The 26,060-nt window shown below is 58.0% G+C and overlaps 1 protein-coding gene across 1 annotated transcript; it reads right to left on the reverse strand.

The window, feature by feature from the left end:
• MTHFR (methylenetetrahydrofolate reductase) lies at positions 1 to 25,927 on the reverse strand. The gene is made up of 12 exons (XM_032976725.2): positions 25,719 to 25,927; positions 18,925 to 19,633; positions 17,937 to 18,175; positions 14,732 to 14,842; positions 13,483 to 13,676; positions 11,586 to 11,836; positions 7,777 to 7,911; positions 7,240 to 7,420; positions 5,929 to 6,111; positions 4,454 to 4,555; positions 3,571 to 3,690; positions 1 to 2,859 (listed from the first exon to the last, which is right to left on the reverse strand). The coding sequence occupies exons 2-12, from the start codon at positions 19,239 to 19,241 to the stop codon at positions 2,596 to 2,598; spliced, it is 2,097 nt and encodes a 698-aa protein (XP_032832616.1). The 5' UTR covers positions 19,242 to 19,633; positions 25,719 to 25,927; the 3' UTR covers positions 1 to 2,595.
• Positions 25,928 to 26,060: the final 133 nt, after the last annotated feature.

The raw sequence follows: 26,060 nt of genomic DNA on the forward strand, positions 1-26,060 counted from the left end.
TGTTATTATATTAGTTTATGTTTTTCGATACACGCGACGGCATATTTCAAAAACGATCGTCATCCTCATCATCGTCGTCGTTGTCATCGTGGCTGGGTGGTGAATCGGTAAACCAGATGCCGCCCATGGCTCGACCCCATTGCTTCCCCTTCCTCTCTCTCATGAGTGGCGAAGTGCGGCTGTTAGCCCTTCTGCTTCGAGCACCGCCCAACTGAGGATTAAAGTCGCGCGACTAATTTCCCCTTTTTCCACTGGCACACCTGAGCCAAGCCAGGGCAGGGCCCACACTGTAAGGGAGGGTTTTCCACTGGCACACCTGAGCCGAACCAGGGCAGGGCCCGCACGGTACTTGGGAGGGTTTTCCACTGGCACACCTGAGCCGAACCAGGGCAGGGCCCGCACGGTACTTGGGTTTTCCACTGGCACACCTGAGCCGAGCCAGGACAGCGCCCGGAAGGCACGAGAAGGTTTTCCATTTGGCACACCTGAGCTAGAGCCAGGGCCCACACGGCGTGGGTGGCTTTTCCACTGGCACACCTGAGCCGAGCCAGGCCAGCGCGCCGCACGGCACAGGTTGATTTTCCACTGGAAATTTGCCGAGCCGGAACCAAAGCCGACAAGAGTGCTATAGAATCGGAAGTATATTTCCCCGAGTAAAGCCCATTGAGCTATAGAATCTGCTGGCTTCCCAATAAGACCGCAGTGGTGAGATGCTAACTACCTCGCCTCGTATACAGGTGGTCGTTGGTTCAACCCCGACCCCAAACACCTTCTGTGTAATTGGAGTTTGCATATTCTCCCCTTGGCCGTGTGGATTTTCCTCCGGATCCCCCGGTTTTTCCCTCCAACATTCAGAATCAACATCACGCGTTCAGAGCATTTGGCTTACTGCTATAAATTTCCACGTGACGATAAGCCGCTTCGTTGGAGCTATCATTCGTGAAAAGCCAGGTAAGCTCCTAAAAAAAAAAACAACTACATAACTCGGCGAAGTCTTACCTGGTGAAATAAAAATAGCCCTTAGCTTAGTTTACCGTCGAAGTCATTCGAATCTGGTTCAGGGCCAAGCAGGGACAGGGACGGACGGGGTAAATCAGATTCGTCGCACGGCCGATACTCAGCGCGTTCACTGCGTGCGACGTCGGCGACCGGGCCATCCACGCCCGTCGCGACCCGCTCATCGCGCGCGACGTCGGTGGCACGCCACGGCTTCTGCAGTGGGATAGGAAGACAAAAAAACCCACCAACCCCAACATCCCCCCCCGCCCCCCGCCAACCCCCGCCAAGGGAACTCAGAAGTAGTTCTGCGTCGTCCACTTCGGCGAGCCGTTCCCTTAACACTGATATGCATTGCAGGCGCCCGAGGAGCTAGCGACTGGGATATGAACACACGGGAAAACGCACGAGCGTCGAGTCATCAACCGCACCGTGCAAGCGGATAAAAAAGGACCAGGCCCGGTTATTTTTTTTTTTTACTTACAATCGTTTGCCCAGGTCTCCGTCCAAGGATCAAAATGCATCCTTTGATTTGTTTGTTATTATTGCTGTAAGCAAACGGCAGCGTTCCCGGCGGCCCAGGCGTACATAGCACCACGTCAACAATCTAACGTCCACATTCCGCCGCCAAGGGCACGCACGCGGGTGGGATCCCTCGCGTCCGCGGCGAACCGCCCACACGCGCGTACGTACGTACGTAGCCGAACTTCTTTCGCACCGTGGTAATCCGACGCACTTACCTGCATCACGGACCATGTTGGTCGCGGAAAGCCGACCGCGTGTTAAACCGGACACGTTACGAGGTCGCCACTCCTTTTACACGCAAAGTGCTCGCCACAGTTGAAACCGCAACGCCCCCCCCCCCCTGCCCCCGCCTAGCCTCGTCAAAGGAGTCCGAGTGAACACGTCTCTCCGCGTGAGCTCCGGTCGCTGCCCTCACAGCGGCGGCTTTCGGGCCCGGCGCGCCGATTTGGGGCCGTCTGGAACGCTCCTTCCTTTTTTTTTTTATCATCGTCTAGATTGACAAACTCGCTTCTTTGGGGCCGCCTTTTAGCGTTTTAGTTTGTCGTACTTCCCGCCGGCGGCTCCCAATTAGCGGCGGTTGGCTACGTGCGGTGCGGGAGAAGTTCCCCGTACACACACCGCTGAGAGCGGAGTACAAATGCGTTGCTTTTTAGTTGAATTAGTGCTGTTACAAAAACAAAACCATTTCACAGTATCTTGATGAACCTACAAACTCCCGGCAACTTAGTGCTGAACTTACGATTAAAAGACTACTTGGATACACACAAACTCCGCGACGACGACGTCGTCTTGATTAATGCCTGCAGAGCCTCACGCGTTCAATAACAAATCACGATCGCGAGCCGGTGGGTTTTTTGTTTGTTTGTTTGCCGAGCGTCTACGTTAAGCAATCCGCTACGTCGACTCAACTCGAGGTGCGCAAACCGCCTTTGGTTCGCGTTCACGCTTTCCTCCGTTCACTTAAACACTAAGAGGCGGCTACATCACCATCATCATCATCTTTATCATTGTTGTTGTTGTTGTCATCACGCGAGGCGAGACACTTGGGCGCGTCGCTCAGTCCCCGGCGCGTCGCTACTGGTCGGGGCCGTCGACGGCGCCCGTCGCCGCCGCCTCCGCCGCCTCCGCCGGGACCACCGGCCGCCCGTCCCTCCGCGCCTCTGCGAGCGCCAGCACGTCCTCCAGCAGGTTCCAGAGGCAGCTGTGCAGCGGGAACTCGTTGTCGACGAGGTTGACGAGGTGGTGGGAGGCGGCGACCCCCGACAGGAAGGCGCGGGAGGGCGAATCGGCCGGGTAGAGGGCGGCCCAGTGGTGGACCCACAGCCCAAACGCCTCGTCCTGAACACGCGCGCAAGCAAAGACGCAGGTCCCCCGTGTAGCCTCTACGGACTGGTTGGGCAAGTGCTGTCAGCGAGCAAGCAAAGACGCAGGTCCCCCATGTAGCCTCTACGGACTGGTTGGGCAAGTGCTGTCAGCGAGCAAGCAAAGACGCAGGTCCCCCGTGTAGCCTCGACGGACTGTTGGGGACAAGTGCTGTTAGCGAGCACACACAGACGCAGGTCCCCCGTGTAGTCTCTACGGACTGTTGGGGACAAGTGCTGTTAGCGAGCACACACAGACGCACGCAAACACAGGGGGGTGTTTACCTTTTGGGTGTAAAACGAATAAATATATTAAACGTTCTTCATATGGAGGGATTATTGTTTGTTCCCTTTTGCATTTGCACGTGGGCATTTCCTTCACAAAGGTAACAGTTTGGCAATGTATTGTAAAGCAAATCCGGTTGGCGTACGTTCAGTATCATGAAGGCCTTGCGTCTGTATACCGCACCAGGTACAAATTTGAGGCCGAGTCGACCTAGGGGAGGCCCAGGACCGGTTTAGATAATCGTCACGTGGTGGTGTTGGCCGCGAGCGGAAATCGAACCCGTGTCGCCGGGTTCGTAGCGCAGCGTAGCGCTAACCGCTACACCACCGCTCACCCCCATACACACACACACACGTGCGCACACACACTCACACACACACGTGCGCACACACACACACGCACCTTCCAGTACGTGAAGCTGATGGGGTCGACCACGGTGGGCTGGATGATTTCCCTGCCGGGGAAGATTCCCCAGGTGACCGCGTTCGGCCGGAGATCCGGGGCGTTCGTCATCGCCTCGCCCTGCACACATAGACAAAGATCCCCCGTGTAGCCTTAACAGACTGTAGGGGCAAGTGCTGTTAGCGAGCACCTATGAAGGCCGGAACAGCACACGAGGGGGCGGGTGGCCAGCGCCACGCCCGGCCGCCTTTGTCTCCCCAGTGGCGATATTCACACACCGCACCAGGTACTCATTTGAGGCCGAGTCGACCTAGGGGAGGCCCAGAACCGGTTCAGATAATCGTCACTGGTGTTGGCCGTGAGCGGGAATCGAACCCGGGTGGCCAGGTTCGTAGCGCAGCGCGCTGACCGCTACACTACCGCTCACACACACGCGCACACTGACACACACGCAAACACGTACACACGCACACACAACAGACACGTACACGCACGCAAATAGAGGCAAAGGTCCCCCACATAGCCTGAAGGGAACGGCGGGGCAGGTGCGGTTAAGCACGCACCTGTTAAGTATTTAATAAACGTGCGTTTGGGGTATTTGGCCGCTGTAAATGTCCACGTGAGGATGATGAAAGCCAGAGTTGAGCAGTCATTTGTGATGGCCAGAGAGCTACACAGCCTAGTGCGGCCTTAACTGGTCAAATAAATAAATAATAGTTTTGCCGTTTACAAGGCGGACCTTTAAGGCTGGCATGGCGATGTAACTGCTGGTTGATGATAATGATGATGACGACGATGATGATGATGATGATGAGGTACCTGCTGGTTGATGATAATGATGATGACGATGACAACGATGACGATGATGATGACGACGAGGTACCTGCTGGTTGATGATGTGGTAGTTGACGCGCGGCTCGTATCGCGGCAGCACCTCCAGGAGCGACGACACCAGCTCAGGAGACGCGAAGAACTCGAGGTACGCCTGTAGCAGCACGCACACAGACACACATAGACATAGAGACAGAGACAGAGACACACAGACATAGACATAGAGACAGAGACACACAGACACAGACACACAGACATACACACATAGAGACAGACACATAGACACATAGACACAGAGACAGACACACATAGAGACAGACACATAGACACACACACAGAGACACATAGACACAGAGACACAGAAACATAGACACATAGACACAGAACTCGAGGTACGCCTGCAGCAGCACACACACACAGAGACACAGACATAGATAGAGAGACACACAGACACAGACACACAGATACACAGACACACAGAGACACATAGACATACACACAGAGACAGAGACACGCAGACATAGACATAGAGACAGAGACACACAGACACATACAGACACATAGAGACAGAGACACAGACACAGACACACAGACACATAGACACACAGACATAGACATAGAGACAGAGACACACAGAGACACACAGAGACACATAGACACACAGACACAGACAGAGAACTCGAGGTACGCCTGCAGCAGCACGCACACAGACACAGAGACATAGACACAGATAGAGAGACACACATAGAGACACAGACACACAGACACAGACACATAGACACAGAGACATAGACACATAGACACAGAGACACAGAGACACAGAACTCTAGGTACGCCTCCAGCAGCACGCACACAGAGACATAGACATAGACACAGAGACACATAGAGACAGACACATAGACAGACACAGAGACACAGAGACAGAGACACACAGACAGAGACACAGACACATAGAGACAGAGACACAGAGACACAGACACATAGAGACATAGACATAGAGACACAGACACATAGAGACAGACACACAGAGACACATAGACAGAGAGACACACAGAGACACACAGACACACAGAGACACACAGACACACAGAGACACATAGAGAGAGACACACAGAGACACAGAGACACACAGACGCACAGAGACACAGAGACAGAGAGACACATAGACACAGAGACACAGAGACATAGACACAGAGACACAGAGACATAGACACTGTCTTTCTGTGTCTCTCTGTCTCTGTGTCTAAGTCCCCCCTGTAGCCTCGACAGACTGGCGGGGAACGAGTGCCGTGAACGACTAGCAGGCCGGCACGGTACACGACGGGCTGGGTGGCCAGCACATCACCCCACCCACACAGAGACAGACACACACACACACGGACACGCACGAGACAAGCCTTAGCAGACGGTCGCCCCCCCCCACGACCGCCCCCCCCCCCACGGTCGCCCCCCCCCCACGACCGCTCCCCCCCCCCCCCACGACCGCCCCCCGCCACGGCCCCCCCCCGCCACGACGGCTTCCCCCACCTTCTGGAAGACGTATCCGCCCGGCGGACCCCAGCCGAGCGCGGGGTCCGTGGAGGGGAGTGCGTTGGCGCGAGGCTGCGAGTTGATGGTGAGCACGCCGCGGCGGTTCAGCCCGGCCAGGTGCTCGATCAGCACGGACGACTCGGCCGCCAGCGGCTCGTCGTTCCACGGCATGCACAGCACCTGCAGCGCCGTCACCGGCCCGCGGTTTAGCGGCTGGGTGTGTCCGAGTTGGCGTGTGTGCGTCTGCGTGGACTTGCCGATGACCGGTGCCGGCGGTGTCAAGATCGGCCTCTGTGGAGGAGGCTCGTGAAGGACGCTACTGGGCAGTTGGGGGCAGTCGCCCTCCAACAACAACGGAGGGCGGAGGAGCGACGCTCACAACAGCGAGCGGAGCGCCGGGTGACTAGGGCACAGCAGGTTGGCACAGTAGGGGGCACAGGTGGTGCATCAGCCAGTCATCTCAGTCAGTCGACCCGTGGCTCCTTCCTGGGTCTGCCCCGTGACCTCCTGCCAGCGGGCGTTCGACACTTCACGTGGCCTCAAGGTGCACATGGCCTGGCACAAGCGTCGTGGTGACGTCACCGCCACTTAGTGGCGAATGGCGGCGGTTGTTGTTGTTGTGTCTGCGTGTGTGTCTGCGTGTGTCTGCGTGTCTACGTGCGGGTCTGCGTGTGTGTCTGCGTGTGTCTGCGTGTCTGCGTGTGTGTGTCTGCGTGTGTGTGTCTGCGTGTGTGTGTCTGCGTGTGTGTGTCTGCGTGTGTGTGTCTGCGTGTGTGTGTCTGCGTGTGTGTGTCTGCGTGTGTGTGTCTGCGTGTGTGTGTCTGCGTGTGTGTGTCTGCGTGTGTGTGTCTGTGTGTGTGTGTCTGCGTGTCTACGTGCGGGTCTGTGCGTGTGTGTCTGCGCGTGTGTGTCTGCGTGTGTGTGTCTGTGTGTGTGTGTCTGCGTGTCTACGTGCGGGTCTGCGTGTGTGTGTCTGCGTGTGTGTGTCTGCGTGTGTGTGTCTGCGTGTGTGTGTCTGCGTGTGTGTGTCTGCGTGTGTGTGTCTGCGTGTGTGTGTCTGCGTGTGTGTGTCTGCGTGTGTGTGTCTGCGTGTGTGTGTCTGCGTGTGTGTGTCTGCGTGTGTGTGTCTGCGTGTGTGTGTCTGCGTGTGTGTGTCTGCGTGTGTGTGTCTGCGTGTGTGTGTCTGCGTGTGTGTGTCTGCGTGTGTGTGTCTGCGTGTGTGTGTCTGCGTGTGTGTGTCTGCGTGTGTGTGTCTGCGTGTGTGTGTCTGCGTGCGTGTGTCTGTGTGTGTGTGTCCGCGCGCGTCACCTGCTTCCCCGAGCGGCCGGGCTCCCCCGTGATGTAGCAGGTGAACACGTCACGCACGTGCTCCACGCTCGTCACCTCGTGGCCCCACATGTCCAGCAGCTGGGCGCGCGAGTAGCGGCTCTTCAGGTAGAAGAGGTAGTAGTCGGTGAGGTCGCCAAACGCCGGCGACGACGAGTTGCCCCTGCGCACACGGGGGACGCGCGGTGGGCGGGGGGGGCGGGGAGGGGAAGGGGGAGCATCAGGGACACAAGGCACTCCGTCAGGCGCAGAGAGAGAGGCGACCGTGGTGAACGTCGCAAAGCCTCTACACCAGCCCCACCCGCGTCCCCCTCCCGCTGTCCCCGTGTCCCCCTCCCGCTGTCCCCGAGTCCCCCTCCCGCTGTCCCCGAGTCCCCCTCCCGCTGTCCCCGTGTCCCCCTCCCGCTGTCCCCGAGTCCCCCTCCCGCTGTCCCCGAGTCCCCCTCCCGCTGTCCCCGAGTCCCCCTCCCGCTGTCCCCGAGTCCCCCTCCCGCTGTCCCCGCGTGTGTCTCTCCGCACCAGCGCCCGTTGGGGAACTCGTCCCAGGTCTGCGTGCGGTGGATGTAGCTCTTGGGCCGCGTCGCCCAGAAGATGGGGCGGACGTCCTCCTCGCGTCGCCACGGGTTACGGCTGGGCGCCCATGGCAACGGGCGCCTGGAGACGGGAGGGGCGGGGGCGGGCAGCAGAGCACCACGGTGATTCGTAGTCACCGTCAGCAAAGCCTCGAGGACTCGTTTTTCGGGCTCTAACGTCGTCACGCGTGAAGCCACCTCATCGACCCGTCGCTCGCGATGTGGCCGGTGGGGGGGGGGAGGGGGGCGCTTCTGAAAAAAAGAGCGACGCAGCCCCGACGGTGGGGACTTAACCACGCTAAACAAAAAACAGTTTTACAGTTTTATAGTTTACAAGGCGGCCTGCCGGCGGACACTCTCACCATCGTGTGCCTTCAGAGGCAGCTGCTGCTGCTGCTGCTCGTCAACAGCAACACACCCCCACCCCCGCCAGCCTGTTAACCCGATCCCGTTCCAATGACGTACGTCAGCAGTTTTTCACACACACACACGCGCGCGCGCGCGTGTGCGTGTGCGTGTGCGTGTGTGTGAGTGTGTATGTGTGCGTGTGTGTGCGTGTGTGTGTGAGAGTGTGTGTGCGAGTGTGTGTGTGAGTGTGTGTGTGAGAGTGTGTGTGCGTGTGTGTGTGCGAGTGTGTGTGCGTGTGTGTGTGCGTGTGTATGTGTGAGTGTGTGTGCGTGTGCGTGTGCGAGTGTGTGTGTGTGAGTGTGTGTGTGTGTGCGCACTAAACCGAATTAAAATAACCTCACCTCACCGCTGCCGAGGTTCCTGCCAGGCCACACGCGGGGAGGGCGAAGCGCCTGGCGCAGTTTGGCGCCGGCTGTCGTGCAGACACTCGGCAGTCACGACGCCCCCCCCCCCTCTCTCACTGTAAACACCGCTACTACGCCCCCCCCTCTCTCTCTCAATGTAAACACCGCTACTACACCCCCCCTCTCTCTCGCTCAATGTAAACACCGCTACTACGCCCCCCCCTCTCGCTCAATGTAAACACCGCTACTACGCCCCCCCCTCTCGCTCAATGTAAACACCGCTACTACACCCCCCTCTCTCTCAATGTAAACACCGCTACTACGCCCCCCCCTCTCTCTCAATGTAAACACCGCTACTACACCCCCCCCCCCCTCTCGCTCAATGTAAACACCGCTACTACACCCCCCTCTCTCTCTCAATGTAAACACCGCTACTACGCCCCCCTCTCTCTCTCAATGTAAACACCGCTACTACGCCCCCCTCTCTCTCTCTCAATGTAAACACCGCTACTACACCCCCCTCTCTCTCTCTCTCAATGTAAACACCGCTACTACACCCCCCCCTCTCTCAATGTAAACACCGCTACTACACCCCCCCTCTCTCTCAATGTAAACACCGCTACTACACCCCCCTCTCTCTCTCTCAATGTAAACACCGCTACTACGCCCCCCTCTCTCTCTCAATGTAAACACCGCTACTACACCCCCCTCTCTCTCTCTCAATGTAAACACCGCTACTACACCCCCCCCTCTCTCAATGTAAACACCGCTACTACACCCCCCCTCTCTCTCAATGTAAACACCGCTACTACGCCCCCCTCTCTCTCTCTCAATGTAAACACCGCTACTACACCCCCCCCCTCTCTCTCTCAATGTAAACACCGCTACTACACCCCCCTCTCGCTCAATGTAAACACCGCTACTACACCCCCCCTCTCTCTCAATGTAAACACCGCTACTACGCCCCCCTCTCTCTCTCAATGTAAACACCGCTACTACACCCCCCTCTCTCTCTCTCAATGTAAACACCGCTACTACACCCCCCTCTCTCTCTCTCAATGTAAACACCGCTACTACACCCCCCTCTCTCTCTCAATGTAAACACCGCTACTACGCCCCCCTCTCTCTCTCTCAATGTAAACACCGCTACTACACCCCCCCCCTCTCTCTCTCAATGTAAACACCGCTACTACACCCCCCTCTCGCTCAATGTAAACACCGCTACTACACCCCCCCTCTCTCTCAATGTAAACACCGCTACTACGCCCCCCTCTCTCTCTCAATGTAAACACCGCTACTACACCCCCCTCTCTCTCTCTCAATGTAAACACCGCTACTACACCCCCCTCTCTCTCTCAATGTAAACACCGCTACTACACCCCCCCCTCTCTCTCTCAATGTAAACACCGCTACTACGCCCCCCTCTCTCTCTCTCTCAATGTAAACACCGCTACTACGCCCCCCTCTCTCTCTCAATGTAAACACCGCTACTACGCCCCCCTCTCTCTCTCAATGTAAACACCGCTACTACGCCCCCCTCTCTCTCTCAATGTAAACACCGCTACTACACCCCCCTCTCTCTCTCAATGTAAACACCGCTACTACGCCCCCCTCTCTCTCTCAATGTAAACACCGCTACTACGCCCCCCTCTCTCTCTCTCTCAATGTAAACACCGCTACTACGCCCCCCTCTCTCTCTCAATGTAAACACCGCTACTACACCCCCCTCTCTCTCAATGTAAACACCGCTACTACACCCCCCTCTCTCTCTCAATGTAAACACCGCTACTACACCCCCCCTCTCTCTCAATGTAAACATCGCTACTACACCCCCCTCTCTCTCTCTCAATGTAAACACCGCTACTACGCCCCCCTCTCTCTCTCTCAATGTAAACACCGCTACTACACCCCCCTCTCTCTCTCTCAATGTAAACACCGCTATTACGCCCCCCTCTCTCTCTCAATGTAAACACCGCTACTACACCCCCCTCTCTCTCTCTCAATGTAAACACCGCTATTACGCCCCCCTCTCTCTCTCAATGTAAACACCGCTACTACACACCCCCCTCTCTCGCTCTCAATGTAAACACCGCTACTACACCCCCCTCTCTCTCTCAATGTAAACACCGCTACTACACCCCCCCCTCTCTCTCAATGTAAACATCGCTACTACACCCCCCTCTCTCTCTCTCAATGTAAACACCGCTATTACACCCCCCTCTCTCTCTCAATGTAAACACCGCTACTACACACCCCCCTCTCTCGCTCTCAATGTAAACACCGCTACTACACCCCCCTCTCTCTCTCAATGTAAACACCGCTATTACGCCCCCCTCTCTCTCTCAATGTAAACACCGCTACTACACCCCCCTCTCTCTCTCTCAATGTAAACACCGCTATTACGCCCCCCTCTCTCTCTCAATGTAAACACCGCTACTACACACCCCCCTCTCTCGCTCTCAATGTAAACACCGCTACTACACCCCCCTCTCTCAATGTAAACACTGCTGCTACACCCCCCCCTCTCGCTCAATGTAAACACCGCTACTACGCCCCCTCTCTCGCTCTCAATGTAAACACCAAGCCGCTCGCGCGTTCCGAGATTCAGCGGCGAACGGGGACACCCACACCCACACACACAGCCTGCAAACCTGCAGACGTCTCGGCCACGGGAGAGGGTTCAGGGCTATACGGGGAATCTTTGTCTGTGTGCGCGCGTGGGGGAGCGGCGGTGATGGCAGCGGTCAGCGCTACGCTGCGCTACGAACCCGGCGGACCCGGGTTCGATTCCCGCTCACGGCCACCACCCAGTGGCGATTGTCTGAACCGGTTCTTGGCCTCCCCTAGGTCGACTCGGCCTCAAACGAGTACCTGGTGTGGTGTGTAAACATCGCCACTGGGGAGACAAAGGTGGCCGGGCGTTGTGCTGGCTACCCACCTCCTCGTGCGTGTGTGCACGTGCGTGCGTGTACGTGTACGTGTGTGTGCGTGTGCGAGCACGTGCCTGGGCTCCTCGGCCCACAGGCCCAGCTGCTTGAGCACGTCAACCGTGGCGGCGGCGCGGTTGAGGGTGTAGAAGTGGAGGCCCGGCACGGCGCCGGACGCCAGCAGGGCCCGGCACATCTCGGCGCAGCGGCGCACGCCCAGGCACTGGATGGCGGCGTCGTCGTGCCGGATCGGCTCGATCAGCGCCAGCAGCTCCTCCGGCACGCTCAACTTGGACAGCTTCACCAGCTGGCGTAGCGAGTGGTAGCCCTGCACGCACGTCGCCGGGGGGCGGGGGGGTAGGGGGTGAGTGGGGGGAGTTTGGGGGGGTGGAGGAGGGGGGGAGGGGGTGGGGGGGAGTGGGGCGGGGGGGAGGGGGTGTGGGGGGAGGGGGGGCGCCGTTGGTCAACGCGGCATAGTGAACGGAACGAGCGGACCGACTGACCGACCGACCGGCCAGGAGACAGACGGAGGGCAGGACAGACCAACCGACCGATAACCATGTGAGGTTGGCGCAGCCTGGAGTAGAACCATTGGTGCCACGACGCTCTGCGTGTAGGGGTGGGGGTGGGGTGATCGAAACACCGCGGCCGGGAACGTTCACGCCGGCACGAGGGTCCATGCCATCGACGCACCGGCACGTCCGTCCGTCCGTCCGCCCGCCCGGTCAACCATCTGTCCGTCTGTCCATCAATTTATCTGTCCGTCTGTCTGCATCATCATCCGTCTGTCCGTCCGTCCGTGCGGACGCCTCATCGCTCCTCCACCAATCCATCAGCCGAGCGAGCGTCTGACCGTTCTGAAGTGCGGCCACCAGTCCTTCCCTTCCGTCCACACGTCACATCGACCTTCCGCCTGTCCAGTCAACCAACCGACCGTCAAGCCGTCTAACACGGTGGCCAGGAGATGTAAACTACCTCGCCCGGTGTACAGGAGGTCGTGGGTTCGATCCCGACCCTGACACCTGCTGCTGTTTATTTGGAGTTTGCGTGTCTCTCTCATCACCATCATCATCATCAAGGTGGCTAGGAGATGTTAACTACCTCGCCTGGTATGAAAGAGGCCATAGGTTCAATCCAGACCCTGACGCCCGTTGTATATTTCTTCCCGTGGTCGCGTGGATTTTTCCCCGGGTCCTCCGGTTTTTCCGACCCCACATTTTGTGAATCAACATCACCGTGCGTTAATTCGGACTGCCGCCATAAATTTCCACACGACAACGGCAAGCCCACTTTCGCGACCAATATCATCCACGGTACACGTTTTTTCTCGTGTTTTCCGGGCTCGGTCTCGTAAATATCTGAACGTGCGCCGTTAAACCCGCCACCACCCGACACGGCCGATCAGTAAGGGGCTGCGTCACGTAAAAGCAGAACGTGGCAATTCGTTCCGAGTGCAGCAACGGCGGTTGTTGCGTTGGGAGCCAGAGCCGGGTCACGGCGTGGGGGGCTTCAGGGGCCGCAGCCTGGGGGGCCCTCCGACAGCTGGAGGGCCTCCAGAGATTAAGCGAAAAGTTATTTCACTCGTGAGTGCCGAATTTTATTTGTTGTTAGCCTTGTAAAAAAAAAATACCATTTTATTTTTCCTAAACTTTCTTTTCAATTGTGAATTTGTGAATGCCGAATTTTATTTGTTGTTAGCCTAGTAAAAAAAATTCAATTTTATTTTTCCTAAACTTTGTTTTCAATTGTGAATTTGTGAATGCCGAATTTTCTTTGTTGTTAGCCTTGTAAAAATGTTTATTTTTATTTTTCCTAAACTTTGATTTCCTTTTGAAAATATTACTCGGGGCCTACACAATCTTAATCCGGCCCTGGTTGGAATAGCAAATCCTCAACGTTTACGATCCGAGTTACAGCTCAGGTGGTGGGGGGAGGAGGGGGGGAGGGATAGGAGGGGGAGGGGCCCCCACTCACCTGTATGGGGAAGATGCCGGGGATGATGGGGCAGGTGATGCCGACGCGACGGCAGTCTGCGAGGAAGCGCAGGAAGACGTCGGCGCTGAAGAAGAGCTGCGTCACCACAAAGTCGGCGCCGGCGTCCACCTTGGCCTTGAGGTGCAGCAGGTCGAGCTCGTAGCTGGCGCACTCGGGGTGACCGCTCGGGTAGCCTGGGGTCAAACAGAGACAAAGGTTCCCCACCGCCCGTGTAGCCTCGACGCTCCGTTAAGGGGCAAGTGCTGTTAGCGAGCACACAGAGACAAAGGTGTCCACCGCCCGTGTAGCCTCGACACTCCGTTAGGGGCAAGTGCTGTGAGCGAGCACACAGAGACAAAGGTGTCCACCGCCCGTGTAGCCTCGACACTCCGTTAGGGGCAAGTGCTGTTAGCGAGCACACAGAGACAAAGGTTCCCCACCGCCCGTGTAGCCTCGACGCTCCATTAAGGGGCAAGTGCTGTTAGCGATCGGCCCACTGAAGGCCGGACCGGCACACGAGGAGGGGGTGGGTGGCTAGAACCACGCCCGGCCGCCTTTGTCTCCCCCAGTGGCAATGTTTACACACAAGGCATCAGGTACTCATTCGAGGCCGAGTCAACCTAGGGGAAGGTCCATGACCGGTTAAGATAATCGTCACTGGTGGCCACGAGCGGGAATTGAACTCAGGTCACTGGGTACGTAGCTACGCGCGCTACCGCTCCCAGATACACAAGCACTTAAAGAAGCGTACAGAGTGCGATTACAGGTGGGTGTGTGTGTGCGTGCATGCGAGTGGGTGAGTGGGTGGGTAAGTGAGCGAGTTCGTGGGCGAGTTGGTGAGAGAGTGGGCGAGTGATTGGGTGCGTGAATGAGTTGGGGAGTGATTGAGTGAGTGAGCAGGTGAGCGAATGAGTTATCGGGTGAGTGAGTGAGCAACCGAGCGAGTGAGTGGGTGGGCGAGCGAGCGATTGGGTGAGTGAGTGAGCGAGTGAGCGGGTGAGCGAATGAGTGGGTGAGCGAGCGGGTGAGTGAGCAACCGAGCGAGTGAGTGGGTGGGCGAGTGAGCGATTGGGTGAGCAAGTGAGCGGGTGAGCAAGTGAGCGGGTAAGTGAGCAACCGAGCGAGTAAATGGGTGGGCGAGCGAGCATTTGGGTGAGTGAGTGAGCGAGTGAGCGGGTGAGCGAGCGGGTGAGCGAGCAACCGAGCGAGCGAGTGGGTGTGCGGGCGAGCGGAAGGGTGAGCGTGGTACCCGCCACCCCGATGTCGAACTCGTCCCCGAACTCGGAGCGGATGAGGCCCACGAGCTCGGCGGCGTAGTTGAGGCCGTCGCACTGCGGGACCCACTCCTCCCCCACGGGGTCTGCACACAAGAGACAAAGGTCCCCCCCGCCACCCGATAGCCTTCAGCGACCGCCAGGGCAAGTGCCGCGAGCGGGCGGCACGGCGCACCGGTGTTTGTTGGAGACGGGGCAGCGCGGCGGACGGATTCGCGAATCAATCTGTGCGGAACTGTGGTTGGAGGTGGGTTGTCTCTGCCGCGGTCCAGGCTGTGCGCGTGCGTGTGTGTGCGTGTGCGCGTGTGTGTACGTGTGTGCGTGCGTGCGTGTACGTGTGTGCGTGTGTGTGCATGTGTGCGTGCGTGCGTGTACGTGTGTGCGTGTGAGTGCAGCTGCCTTCATAGGTGCTCGCTAACAGCACTTGCCTCAAAAGTCTGTTAAGGCTATGAGGGGGATCTTAGTATAGGTGTGTAGGTGTGTATGTGTAGATGTGTGTAGGTGTGTGTAGGTGTGTGTATGTTTGCATATGAAGGTTTGTGTGTGTATGTGTGTGTAGGTGTATGCGTGTGTGTGACTGGCTCCAGTTTAACAGCAGAGGTCTCACTCCGAATCAGTCAAGCGGCAATATCTTTTCATCGGTTGCGTAACGCTGTGTGGAAGCTACCTGGTCTGTCGCTCCGCACTAAGCATCAGGTCTTCTCGGCCACGGTCATTCCCTCCCTTCTCTATGCTTGCGAAACGTGGACTCCCCCCTAATGGAACATCTTCGCCAGTTAGAAACATTTAGGCTGGCCTGCCTACGATCCATCCTGGGTTTAACCAGGCTGGATTGTGTGAGGAGCTCACAAATCCTTGAAAGATCTGGGCAAGGTCCCATCGATGAGCTCCTCCGGCAGGCAAGGCTGCGTTGGCTGGATCATGTAGCCCGCATGCCCAGCCACCGCATGCCGAAACAGCTTTTGTTCGGCCGGATCGAGGGGGCTAAACGGGTGCGGCACGGGCTAGAGAAGAGATGGAGTGATGTGGTACAGGAGGACGTGGAGCTGAGTGGACTTGCCGATGACTGGTACCAGCGGTGTCAAGATCGGCCTCTGTGGAGGAGGCTCTTGAAGGACGCTACTGGGCAGTTGGAGGCAGTCGCCCTCAACAACAGAGGGCGGAGGAGCGACGCTCACAACAACGAGCGGAGCGCCGGGTGGCTAAAGCACAGCAAGTTGGCACAGTAGGGGGCACAGGTGGTGCATCAGCCAGTCATCTCAGTCATCTCCGTCAGTAGACTTGTGGCACTTGGGTCTGCCCCGTGACCTCCTGCCAGCGGGCGTTCGACACTTCACGTGGCCTCAAGGTGCACATGGCCTGGCACAAGCGTCGTGGTGACGTCACCGCCACTTAGTGGCGAATGGCGGTTGTTGCTGTGTGTAGGTGTGTGTGTGTAGGTGTATGTGTGTGTAGGTGTGTGTAGGTGTGTATGTGTCGTCAGTGTGTCCGTGTGTCAGGGTGTCATTGCGTCAGTGTGTATCTTTGCATGTGTGTATCTGTGTGTGTGTGTATGGAGAATGAGCGGTAGTGTAGCGGGTTAGCGCTACGCTGCCGCTACGAACCCGCCGACCCCAAGTTGGATTCACGACCAACGCCGGTGACGATTATCTGAAACGGCCCTGGCCCTCCCCAAGGTCAACTCGGCTTCAAACGAGTTACCTGGTGCCGTGTGTAGTAAACGTCACCACTGGGGAGACAAAGGTGGCCGTGCGTGGTGCTGGCATATTTGGTGATTGAACATCTTAAAACCTCCTGTATAATTGCCACTAAGGGCAAAACCTATTGTTATTTTTTCATTATTTGACACTGGCAAAAGGGTCTCACTTTGGCTAACAGCAGTCTGTTGAGGCGCCACAGGAGGGATCTTCCCCTTGTCTTGCGAGTACGTGTGCGTGGAGGAGGAGGCTCGTGAAGGACGCTACCGGGCAGTGGAGGGTCATAGGAGTGACGCTCGCAACAACGAGCGGAGCGCCGGGCGTTTTGGAGTATTTGGATTGTTTGGCTGCTGCTATAAATGTCCGCATGCAAAGCCACTTCCTTGAGCTGTCGTTTGCTTCTGAAAAAAAAAAACGCTACATAGCTCAGCGGGGCCTTACCCTGGTGAAATAAAAACATTGTTTAGTTTAGAAGCTGGAATGTACGTACGTGGCACCGTACGTAGAAAATCGAGCTAATCGGAGGTGCGGAAGTTGGGGCACGGGCCACGGATGGTCATGCCGACCCTCCCGGCAGCGGCGAGGGCCCTCGACACGTCCACGCGATGGCCTCGCGCGTGCACCCAGCCTGGCACGAGCGCCGTGCCGCCGCCGTGCCGCCGGCCGCCTACGTTGTTGTTGTGGCGTAGCGAGTTCGCTGCACCAGCGGCGGTGCCGGCAGGACTCTTGTACAGACTTGGCGAGCTTCCACGCTGCCCGGGAGATCGCAGCCACAGCCGCCACAGCTGCTATCACCAACATGGGAACTCTACCACCCCCACCAATACCGCCACCGCCGCCGCCGCCGCCACTGCCGCCACGCTCACGAGCAGCCGGGAAATGTTTCTGGAACCCGAGGAGGGGGTAGGTGGGGATGCAGCTCCCACCCTCACCACCCACACCACCCCCACCACCCACACCACCCTCGTCACCCACACCACCCTCGTCACCCTCGCCACCCTCACCACCCTCGCCACCCACACCACCCTCGCCACCCACACCACCCTCGTCACCCACACCACCCTCACCACCCTCACCACCCTCGTCACCCACGCCACCCCCGCCACACTCGCCACCCTCGTCACCCACACCACCCTCGCCACCCCCACCACCCCCCCACCCCTCCCCCCCACCAACCAACCCCCTGACCCCCTCCGATGCCCCGAGAGCTCCAGAAATTTCTCTATGGCGGCTGGCACGGTGGGTCATAGCGGAGGGCACGGTGGTGGGTCAGAGCGGAGGGCACGGTGGTGGTGGCTCAGAGCGGAGGGCACGGTGGTGGGTCAGAGCGGAGGGCACGGTGGGTCAGAGGGGAGGGCACGGTGAGTCAGAGCAGAGGGCACGGTGGGTCAGAGCGGAGGGCACGGTGGGTCAGACCTGAGGGCACGGTGGTGGGTCAGAGCTGAGGGCACGGTGGTGGTGGCTCAGAGCGCCCGCCGCTCACCTCCGCGCAGCGCCATGACGTTGCGCAGCCCCCGCGCGCGAGCGCGCCGCAGCAGCTCCAGGACGGTGCCGCGCGTCTGCCCGGTGCAGGTGAGGTGCAGCACCGTTTCCAGGCCCGAGTAGTTGAGCGCCGTGCTGGCGATGGTCATGGATGAGTTGGGGGAGTCGGAGCCGGGGTCGCCGGCCGGGTGCCACGTCACGTCCACAAACAGCGGCCCGCCCTGGGCCATCGCGTCAAACCTGGGGGTACCGTGGCGGGGGGGGTGGGGGTACCGTGAGGGGGGGGTATGGTGGGGGCGCACAGGGAGTGGGGGGGGGGGGGTAAACGTGTATCAGCTGAAGGTTCACCTGGTGCGGAGGGGTGGCGATTACCTGAACTGATCATGGGCCTCCCCCTAGGTCGACTCGGCCTCAAATGAGTACCTTGTACGATGTGTAAAAACATCCTCACTGGGGAGACAAAGGCGGCCGGGGCGTGGTGTTGGCCACCCACCCCCTCGTGTGCCGTGCCGGCCTTCATAGGTGCTCGCTTAGAGCACTTGCCCCAACAGTCTGTTTGGGCTACACGGGGGATCTTAGTCTTGTATGCACAGCACTTGCCCCAACAGTCTGTTTGGGCTACACGGGGGATCTTAGTCTTGTATGCACAGCACTTGCCCCAACAGTCTGTTTGGGCTACACGGGGGATCTTAGTCTTGTATGCACAGCACTTGCCCCTGCAGTCTGTTAAGGCTACGCGGGGGCTCTTTGTCTGTCCCCGTCAGCGCACCGCGTCTAGAACCCGCCGAGTTCCGATTCCCGTGCGCGGCCACCGGCCGGTCACGATTGTCGGAGCCGGTTCCGTGCCTGCCCTAGGTCGACTCGGCCTCAAGACGGGACCCCGCCCGGGTGAGGCGTGCCGAAACATCGGCACCGTGGGAGGCAAAAGGCGGCCGGGCGGCCTGGCGAAGGCGACCCCGGTGGGGGGGGTGTTATATTGTCTTTGTCACCTGGCGATGAGGTTGGCCGACCCCTCCGCCGTCCTGGGCGGGAAGAACTCGAGAGAGAACCACGGAGCGCCGCCCGCCACCATCGCGTCGCGCAGGCGCACGCCGCCTCCCGGCGACGCCGACGCCGGCAACGCCGACGACGAGCGGCAGCTGCAGCAGGGGGAGCCGCGGACGTCGTGGCGTGAGCTCGGGGCTCCGTTCACCGTCGCCGCCCGCGGTTTCACCGGCGCCGACGCCGCCGCCGGCGGCTGCTGCTGCTGCGGAACCGCCGGCGCCGCCGGTTCACGGCGCTCACCGTGGGCGGCTACGTCGGCCATCGTGATGCGACGAGTCTCTCGGCTCGCTCGCTGGCACGGTTGGTCAGTCCGTCAGACGCTCGGTCAGTCGGTCACTCGCTGGCACGGCGAGTCGCTCGATCGCTCGGTCAGTCGGTCAGTCGGTCGCTCGATCAGTCGGTCAGTCAGTCGCTCGGTCGGTACAGTCGGTCGCTGGCACGGCCAGTCGCTCGATCGCCGAGTCAGTTGGTCAGTCAGTCGCTCGGTCGGTACACTCGGTCGCTGGCACAGCCAGTCGCTCGATCACTCGATCAGTCGGTCAGTCAGACGCTCGGTCAGTCGGTCGCTGGCACGGCCAGTCGCTCGATCGGCGAGTCAGTCGGTCAGTCAGACGCTCGGTCGGTCGAAGTCACTTCCTCGGGTCGCTCGCTTATCTGGGGAGTAGGAGACAGAGAGCGATAATCGACGATGGCGAGGGCGGGGGGGGGGTTACAGTGAAGGAGTCTCGTCGTGGTTCTCTCGCAGCAGCGTGGAGGCCGCAGGGGGGGGGGGGTCGTCGAGGTTCACCGACGGCCGCGGTGTGCGGGCGGCCTCCCGGCGGTGCCCCGGGGGAACCGGTTATAGCTGGATGCGCTATTTAAAAATGGGGGGAAAAAAAGAAAAGCTATTTTTTTTTATTTGAACAGTTAACACGACGCCGCCCAGAATAAAAGAAAAAAAAACACGCGCGCTTGAAACAACAAAACAACAATCGGACCACGGGGAGAGAGAGGAAGTGGCACAGCGGAGGAGGGGAAGGGGAGAAAGAGCCGGTGGCTGAGGCTCGAGGAGAGCGACGGAGGGGCAGGACGCGCCGCCACCGGCGAAGGCGGCCGCGGCGGCGGCGCCGGGCCAACCGCGTCAACTCGTAGCGCCGCCGCTCACGGCGACGGCCGCCAGCGGTGGGGAGGAACCGATTCTGGACACTACGTGTGTGTTGTGTGTGTTGTGTGTGTTGTGTGCGTGTGCGTGTGTGCGTGTGTGTGCGTGCACTAACACAAGCATCCATACCTGCCGGTTACTCAAAAATAAACACAACACACAAACTCTGTGCGAGTCCCAGCAGCCGGTTTGGCTAAGTTCGACTCCATTCACGTGCAGACAACGCAGCAGCAACACCACCACCACCACCACCACCGTAACAACAACAACAACCAGCCTGATGATGATGCTGCTTGTTGTAATTATAACCGGCGAAACCTCACGGTACTCGAACTGTAAATGTTACAGTGGGTTTAACTCTCCAACACGCAACCTGGTGTGTGCGCGCGTTTTGTTTAGGCGACACAACCCTCACTTGGTGGCTTGTGTTGGCGTGTTGGCGTGTTCTACCGGCCACGTTCACATTCACGACGCGATCCAACCCGGAAAAAAAAAAAAAAACCTCCTTTACGGACGCCAGTACACGTCTGCCGACGTCCAAACACGCATCACGAAAAAAAAAAACCCCCCCACCAAATTCCTCCCCAAGGTACCGCGAAGACCGTCGATAAGATGGCCGGTGCTGGAAGGCGCTCGAGGTTCAATGGTAAAAAAAAATAAAACCGGTTTAAAAAGTTAAAAAAAAACAAAAACACATTTCACTTGACTTTCGCGGGCGGTGACTGCGTGCAACTCGCCGTGCCTGCCGGCGTGCGTGGGGGCGAATCCTACAAAAGCGCCCCGAGGGGAAGGACGCCGCCCGCGAGCCGGGGCTCACCGGGGCCGGTAATCCCCGGCACCTCCTGCCCCGTGTTTTGACGCAGAACCGCACAGGGTCCCCCCCAGAGCAAGCTTTTTCGTTGTTAATACGATTGCTGGTGAGATGTTAACTACCTCGCCTGGTATACAGGAGGGCGTGGGTTCGATCCCGACCCTGCCGCCTGCTGCTGTATATTTATGGTTTTTGCGTGTCTCTCCGTGCTCGCGTGGATTTTTCTCCGGGTCCTCCGATTTTTTCCTCCACATTTAGAACCCAAGTGTGTTTAAAGTATTTGGCTGCTATACATTTCCACATGATTATAAGTATAAGGATACTTTGCTGAGCTATCATTTGTGATAGGCAGGTCGCTCCTGAAAAATAACTATAGTCGTGGGTTCGATCCCGGCCCCGGACGCCTGCGGTATATTTGGGGTTTGCACGTCTCTCTCTCTCTCCGTGGTTGCGTGGATTTAGCTCCGGGTCCCCCGGTTTTTTTCCCTCCACATTTAAATTCAGCATCACGTGTTTAGATTATTTGGATGCTATACATTCCACGCGACGGGTGAGCCACTTAGTTGGGCTATCATTTGCGGTAGCCAGGTCGCTTCTGAAGAAGAAGCTAATAGCTCAGTGGGCCTTGTAAAAAAAAAAACCTGGTAAAGTATAAACTATATAGCTTAGTTTACGAGTCAGAATGTACGGATGTTGAACCTCTGTCGCACCCGTACGTAGCCAACCGCGCTAAATCGGAGGCGCGGGGGAAGGGCAACTAATGAGTCTGTCAATCGGGGCGAGGATTTAAAAGTGCGCCACAGCACCCCAGTGGCTTCCCAACATCGGTAAGGAAGAGAGCGTTCCAGACGGCCGCAGAAGCAGCGTCCCAGAGCGCCGCGCGACGACGCGGTGACCAGCACCGCCACCGCCGTCTTCGTTCGGCGGCTTGGCCAGAAGCAGCCGCCGCCGCCGCCGCTGCGAGGGCGAGGAGCGGAGTTCACGTGATGGTTTATAGCTCCTTGACCGGGGGTCAGGCGAGCGCGAGGCCGAGGGTGGTGGGGCGGGGTTGAGTGGTGGCGGTCAGGTGAGGCGTACGTACGGCTGATGCGGGGGTATAGCAATGGGGGTCAAGGACGCCCCCGGCTTCAGTTTTTTTTTATGTTTGCATCACTCGGCAGGCGAGCTGGCGTGGGAGGCGGTGCGACGGTGACGCCGTGACGGTGACGCCGCGACGGTGACGCCGCGACGGTGACGCCGTGACGGTGACGCCGTGACGGTGACGCCGTGACGGTGACGCCGTGACGGTGACGCCGCGACGGTGACGCAGTGACGGTGACGCCGTGACGTGCGTCACCTTGGGTGACCACCAGGGGTTGTAATGGATAAACAACAGGCACGGGCCGGGCGAGCGGGGCAATGTAGCCGATAACGTTTCCTGCAAGTCGAGCAGCGTTAGCCCAGAGGAAATATTACACAGCGGCATCACAGGGTGATGGGGGGTCTGGGTAGAGAGGGGGTGGGTGGGTTGGTGGGTGGGGGTCTGGGTGGGTGGGTTGGTGGGTGGGGGTCTGGGTGGGTAGGGGTCTCTGTGGGTGGGGGTGGTGCGTTGAGGTGGAGGGAGCCGCACGCTAACAGGGCAAGGGTGAAGAGTTGAAAGGCGACTATGGGGGTGGGGCAGAGCAAGGGAGTGCGCGTTGGGGGGAGTAGGAGACGGAGCGGTGGCGCAACGGTTAGCGCATTGCGCCACGAGCAACAGCGACCCAAGTCCCATATTCCCCGCCCACCACCGGGGAAGTGTGTGTGTGTGCACGTGACTTCACTGTGTGTGTGCACGTGACTTCACTGTGTGTGTGCACGTGACTTCACTGTGTGTGTGCACGTGACGGTGTGTGTGTGCACGTGACGGTGTGTGTGTGCACGTGACGGTGTGTGTGTGCACGTGACGTGACGGTGTGTGCACGTCACGGTGTGTGTGTGCATGTGACGGTGTGTGTGTGTGCACGTGACGGTGTGCGTGTGTGCACGTGACGGTGTGTGTGTGTGTGCACGTGACTTCAGTGTGTGTGTGCACGTGACGTGACGGTGTGCGTGTGTGCACGTGACTTCACTGTGTGTGTGTGCACGTGACGTGCACGTGACGTGACGGTGTGCGTGTGTGCACGTGACTCCACTGTGTGTGTGTGCACGTGACTCCACTGTGTGTGCACGTGACGTGACGGTGTGTGTGTGCACGTGACTTCACTGTGTGTGTGTGTGCACGTGACGTGCACGTGACGTGACGGTGTGCGCCCACGTGGGAGTCTCCAGCACAGTGTGTAGACTGGAGCACGTGCAGTCTACTCTACAGTCTAGAACGGTGGGGGTCTCGCTAGTCTGTCTCCAGAGCTGCGCGTCTCTTCAGAGCGCCCTCCCCGTGACGTTGTTCATCAAGGAGCAGCGCCGTCTATCCCTGTTCACCGCAGTGCATCGTTGGCGCGGCTCTTGAAAGATACCGAGGAGTGGGGGGGGGTTATCATAATTTTTTCACGGAATCCTGGTTGCAGACCCTTGGTCTAGAACAAGCAGCCTACTCTAGAGTCTGGACCACTCACAGCCTAGAGTCTGGAACACGGCCTAGAGTCTAGACCACTCAGAGTCTAGACTCTGAGTGGTCTAGACTCTAGGCCGTGAGTGGTCTAGACTTTATCCTCTGAGTCGTCTAGACTCTAGGCTTTGAGTGGTCTAGACTCTAGGCTCTGAGTGGTCTAGACTCTAGGCTCTGAGTGGTCTAGACTTTGTGTGGTTTAGACTCTAGGCTCTAGGCTCTGAGTGTGAACAACTCTCACCCTCTTCCAAGAAGACGTGCCTGGTCCACGTGGAAGAGTAGGCCAAAAACACCACCCCCCCCCTTATCTCGAGCGGAGGCCCCCTTCCGCCAGCAGTGTCGCACCTTGCAGACGGGGGGAGGGGGGTCTCTGCACCTTTTAAGGCTGTGCGGAGCGAGGAGCGGTGGCGCTACGGTTAGCGCAGCGCGGCGCCCCAATAACGACCGGAGGCACTTGTGGACTCGACGTCGGCTGGCGAGGTTTTAAGTTACGGCCATCACTGATACGGACCCCAGACCCCACCCACCCACCACCCACCCACCTTCACCGGCGTGGTGAAGTATGGGGCCGTCCATAAATGACGTCACGCGATTTTGGACGATTTTTGACCCCCCCCTGCTCGTCACACGACGTCACAAAAAGTCAGACCCCCCCCTCAAATATGACGTCACAAAGCTCTAACCCCCCCCCCCCCCCAAAAATAAAACATGCTTCAAATCGCTTTAAACTATTGTCATTGTAGTGCGTATTTAATGTGGCGCTGCACTCTGATGCTGTACGAGAAAACATTTATTAAAAAGTCTATTTAATTAAGTAGAACGTGTTGTCTATATTTATTTAAAGTTGCGCATTTTGATGTGACGTCACATTTCTCACCCCCCCCCGCCCCCTCTGTCACACATCGTCACAAATGTCTGAACCCCCCGCCACCACCCCCTAGGTGCGTGACGTCATTTATGAACGGCCCCTATGGTCAAACGCACAGCCCAATACCAACACGTTGTGTACGCGTCACTGGTGATTCCCCGTGTAGCCTTAACGGGGCTTTTGGTACAAGGCGCTGTCAGGCGAACAGCAGCAGCAGCACACCAGCACAACGCCCGGCCGCCTTTGTCTCCCCACACGTGGGTGCGTGCGTGCGTGTGGGTGCTACGTGCATGATTGGAACCGTACAAGCCTACAGCCAATTCACATTGTCCAGTCAATTTACACTGTACAATCAATTCACATTGTACAGCCAATTTACATTGTACAGACAATTTACACTGTACAATCAATTCACATTGTCCAGTCAATTCACATTGTCCAGCCAATTTATATTGTGGAGCCAATTCACATTGTCCAGTCAATTCACATTGTCCAGCCAATTCACATTGTCCAGTCAATTCACATTGTAGAGCCAATTCACATTGTAGAGCCAATTTACATTGTCCAGTCAATACATTGTCCAGTCAATTTACATTGTCCAGCCAATTCACATTATCCAGCCAATTCACATTGTAGAGCCAATTCACATTGTCCAGCCAATTCACATTGTAGAGCCAATTTACATTGTCCAGTCAATTTACATTGTCCAGTCAATTCACATTGTGGAGCCAATTCACATTGTCCAGCCAATTCACATTGTCCAGCCAATTCACATTGTCCAGCCAATTCACATTGTAGAGCCAATTCCCATTGTCCAGCCAATTCACATTGTAGAGCCAATTCACATTGTCCAGCCAATTTATATCAGTCGCCCGTTACAATCAGTCGATGCCACCGACACCACAAAAACGAACATCACTTACCCCGTAAGCCCCCAGCAGCAGGCGCGTCGAGGCATGGCGCTGCTGTTAGCGAGCAGCTATTGATGCATGGAAGAAGCGGTAGAGGTTGTCAATGTTTGACGAAGCTTCCATGCGCGCGCGGCCGTCTTTGTCTTCCCAAATGCTTGCTCAACGTCGTTGTTTACACCGCCACCACGTGTGTGTGTGTGCGCGCGCGCGTGTACACCGCCCGCTCTGTTGACATGACGATGTCCATTGACACACCAGCTCGTGTATGTGGGTGTGTTTGTTTACCACATGTACGGACGGCATCCACGTATATGTGGTGCTTCTCATCCACGGGCTTTGTATTCGTTAACACTTACCCGGCTTGGCTGGCCAACACTGAACTAATTGCTGCGCTGATTATATAGCGGGGATGGGGATGGGGGGAGGGTGAATGATAAGTTACCTTGTTGCTGCTGTGTGTTAGTCAGCGCGTGCCCGCTCCCAAACAGCCAGCGACTTCCAAAACTCTGAGATACAAAAGACGAGCGCTTGCGCTCTGCTCCCAGCTTATATAGGGCCAGGGGGAAACCACGCCCACTACCCCGGTAGGCCACGCCTTCATATAGGCAGGCACCCGCCCTCCAAGCACCAGACCGAGCCCCCATAGCGCCGGGCCACGCCTCCATATGAGTAAAGCACGGCCCACCCCAACGCACAGGTCACGCCCTTGACGCAACAGCACACGCCCACAACGCGCCCAGGACACGCCCCCCCAACGCAAAGGTCACGCCAAGTCACGCCCACT

The sequence above is a fragment of the Petromyzon marinus genome, chromosome 60 (assembly GCF_048934315.1).
Source record: "Petromyzon marinus isolate PM22_M1 ecotype Great Lakes invasive population chromosome 60, UKy_Petmar_22M1.pri1.0, whole genome shotgun sequence".
Lineage (NCBI taxonomy): Eukaryota > Metazoa > Chordata > Hyperoartia > Petromyzontiformes > Petromyzontidae > Petromyzon > Petromyzon marinus.

Bases quoted from the DNA above. Each gene is read 5' to 3' on its own strand.
- MTHFR (XM_032976725.2), bottom strand. From the start codon at position 19,241: ATGGCCGACGTAGCCGCCCACGGTGAGCGCCGTGAACCGGCGGCGCCG. The intron at 18,176-18,924 runs GTGACAAAGACA...CGGTACCCCCAG, and splicing joins TCGGCCAACCTCATCGCCAG to GTTTGACGCGATGGCCCAGG. The intron at 6,112-7,239 runs GTGACGCGCGCG...ACGGCGCTGCAG, and splicing joins CCGGCCGCTCGGGGAAGCAG to GTGCTGTGCATGCCGTGGAA.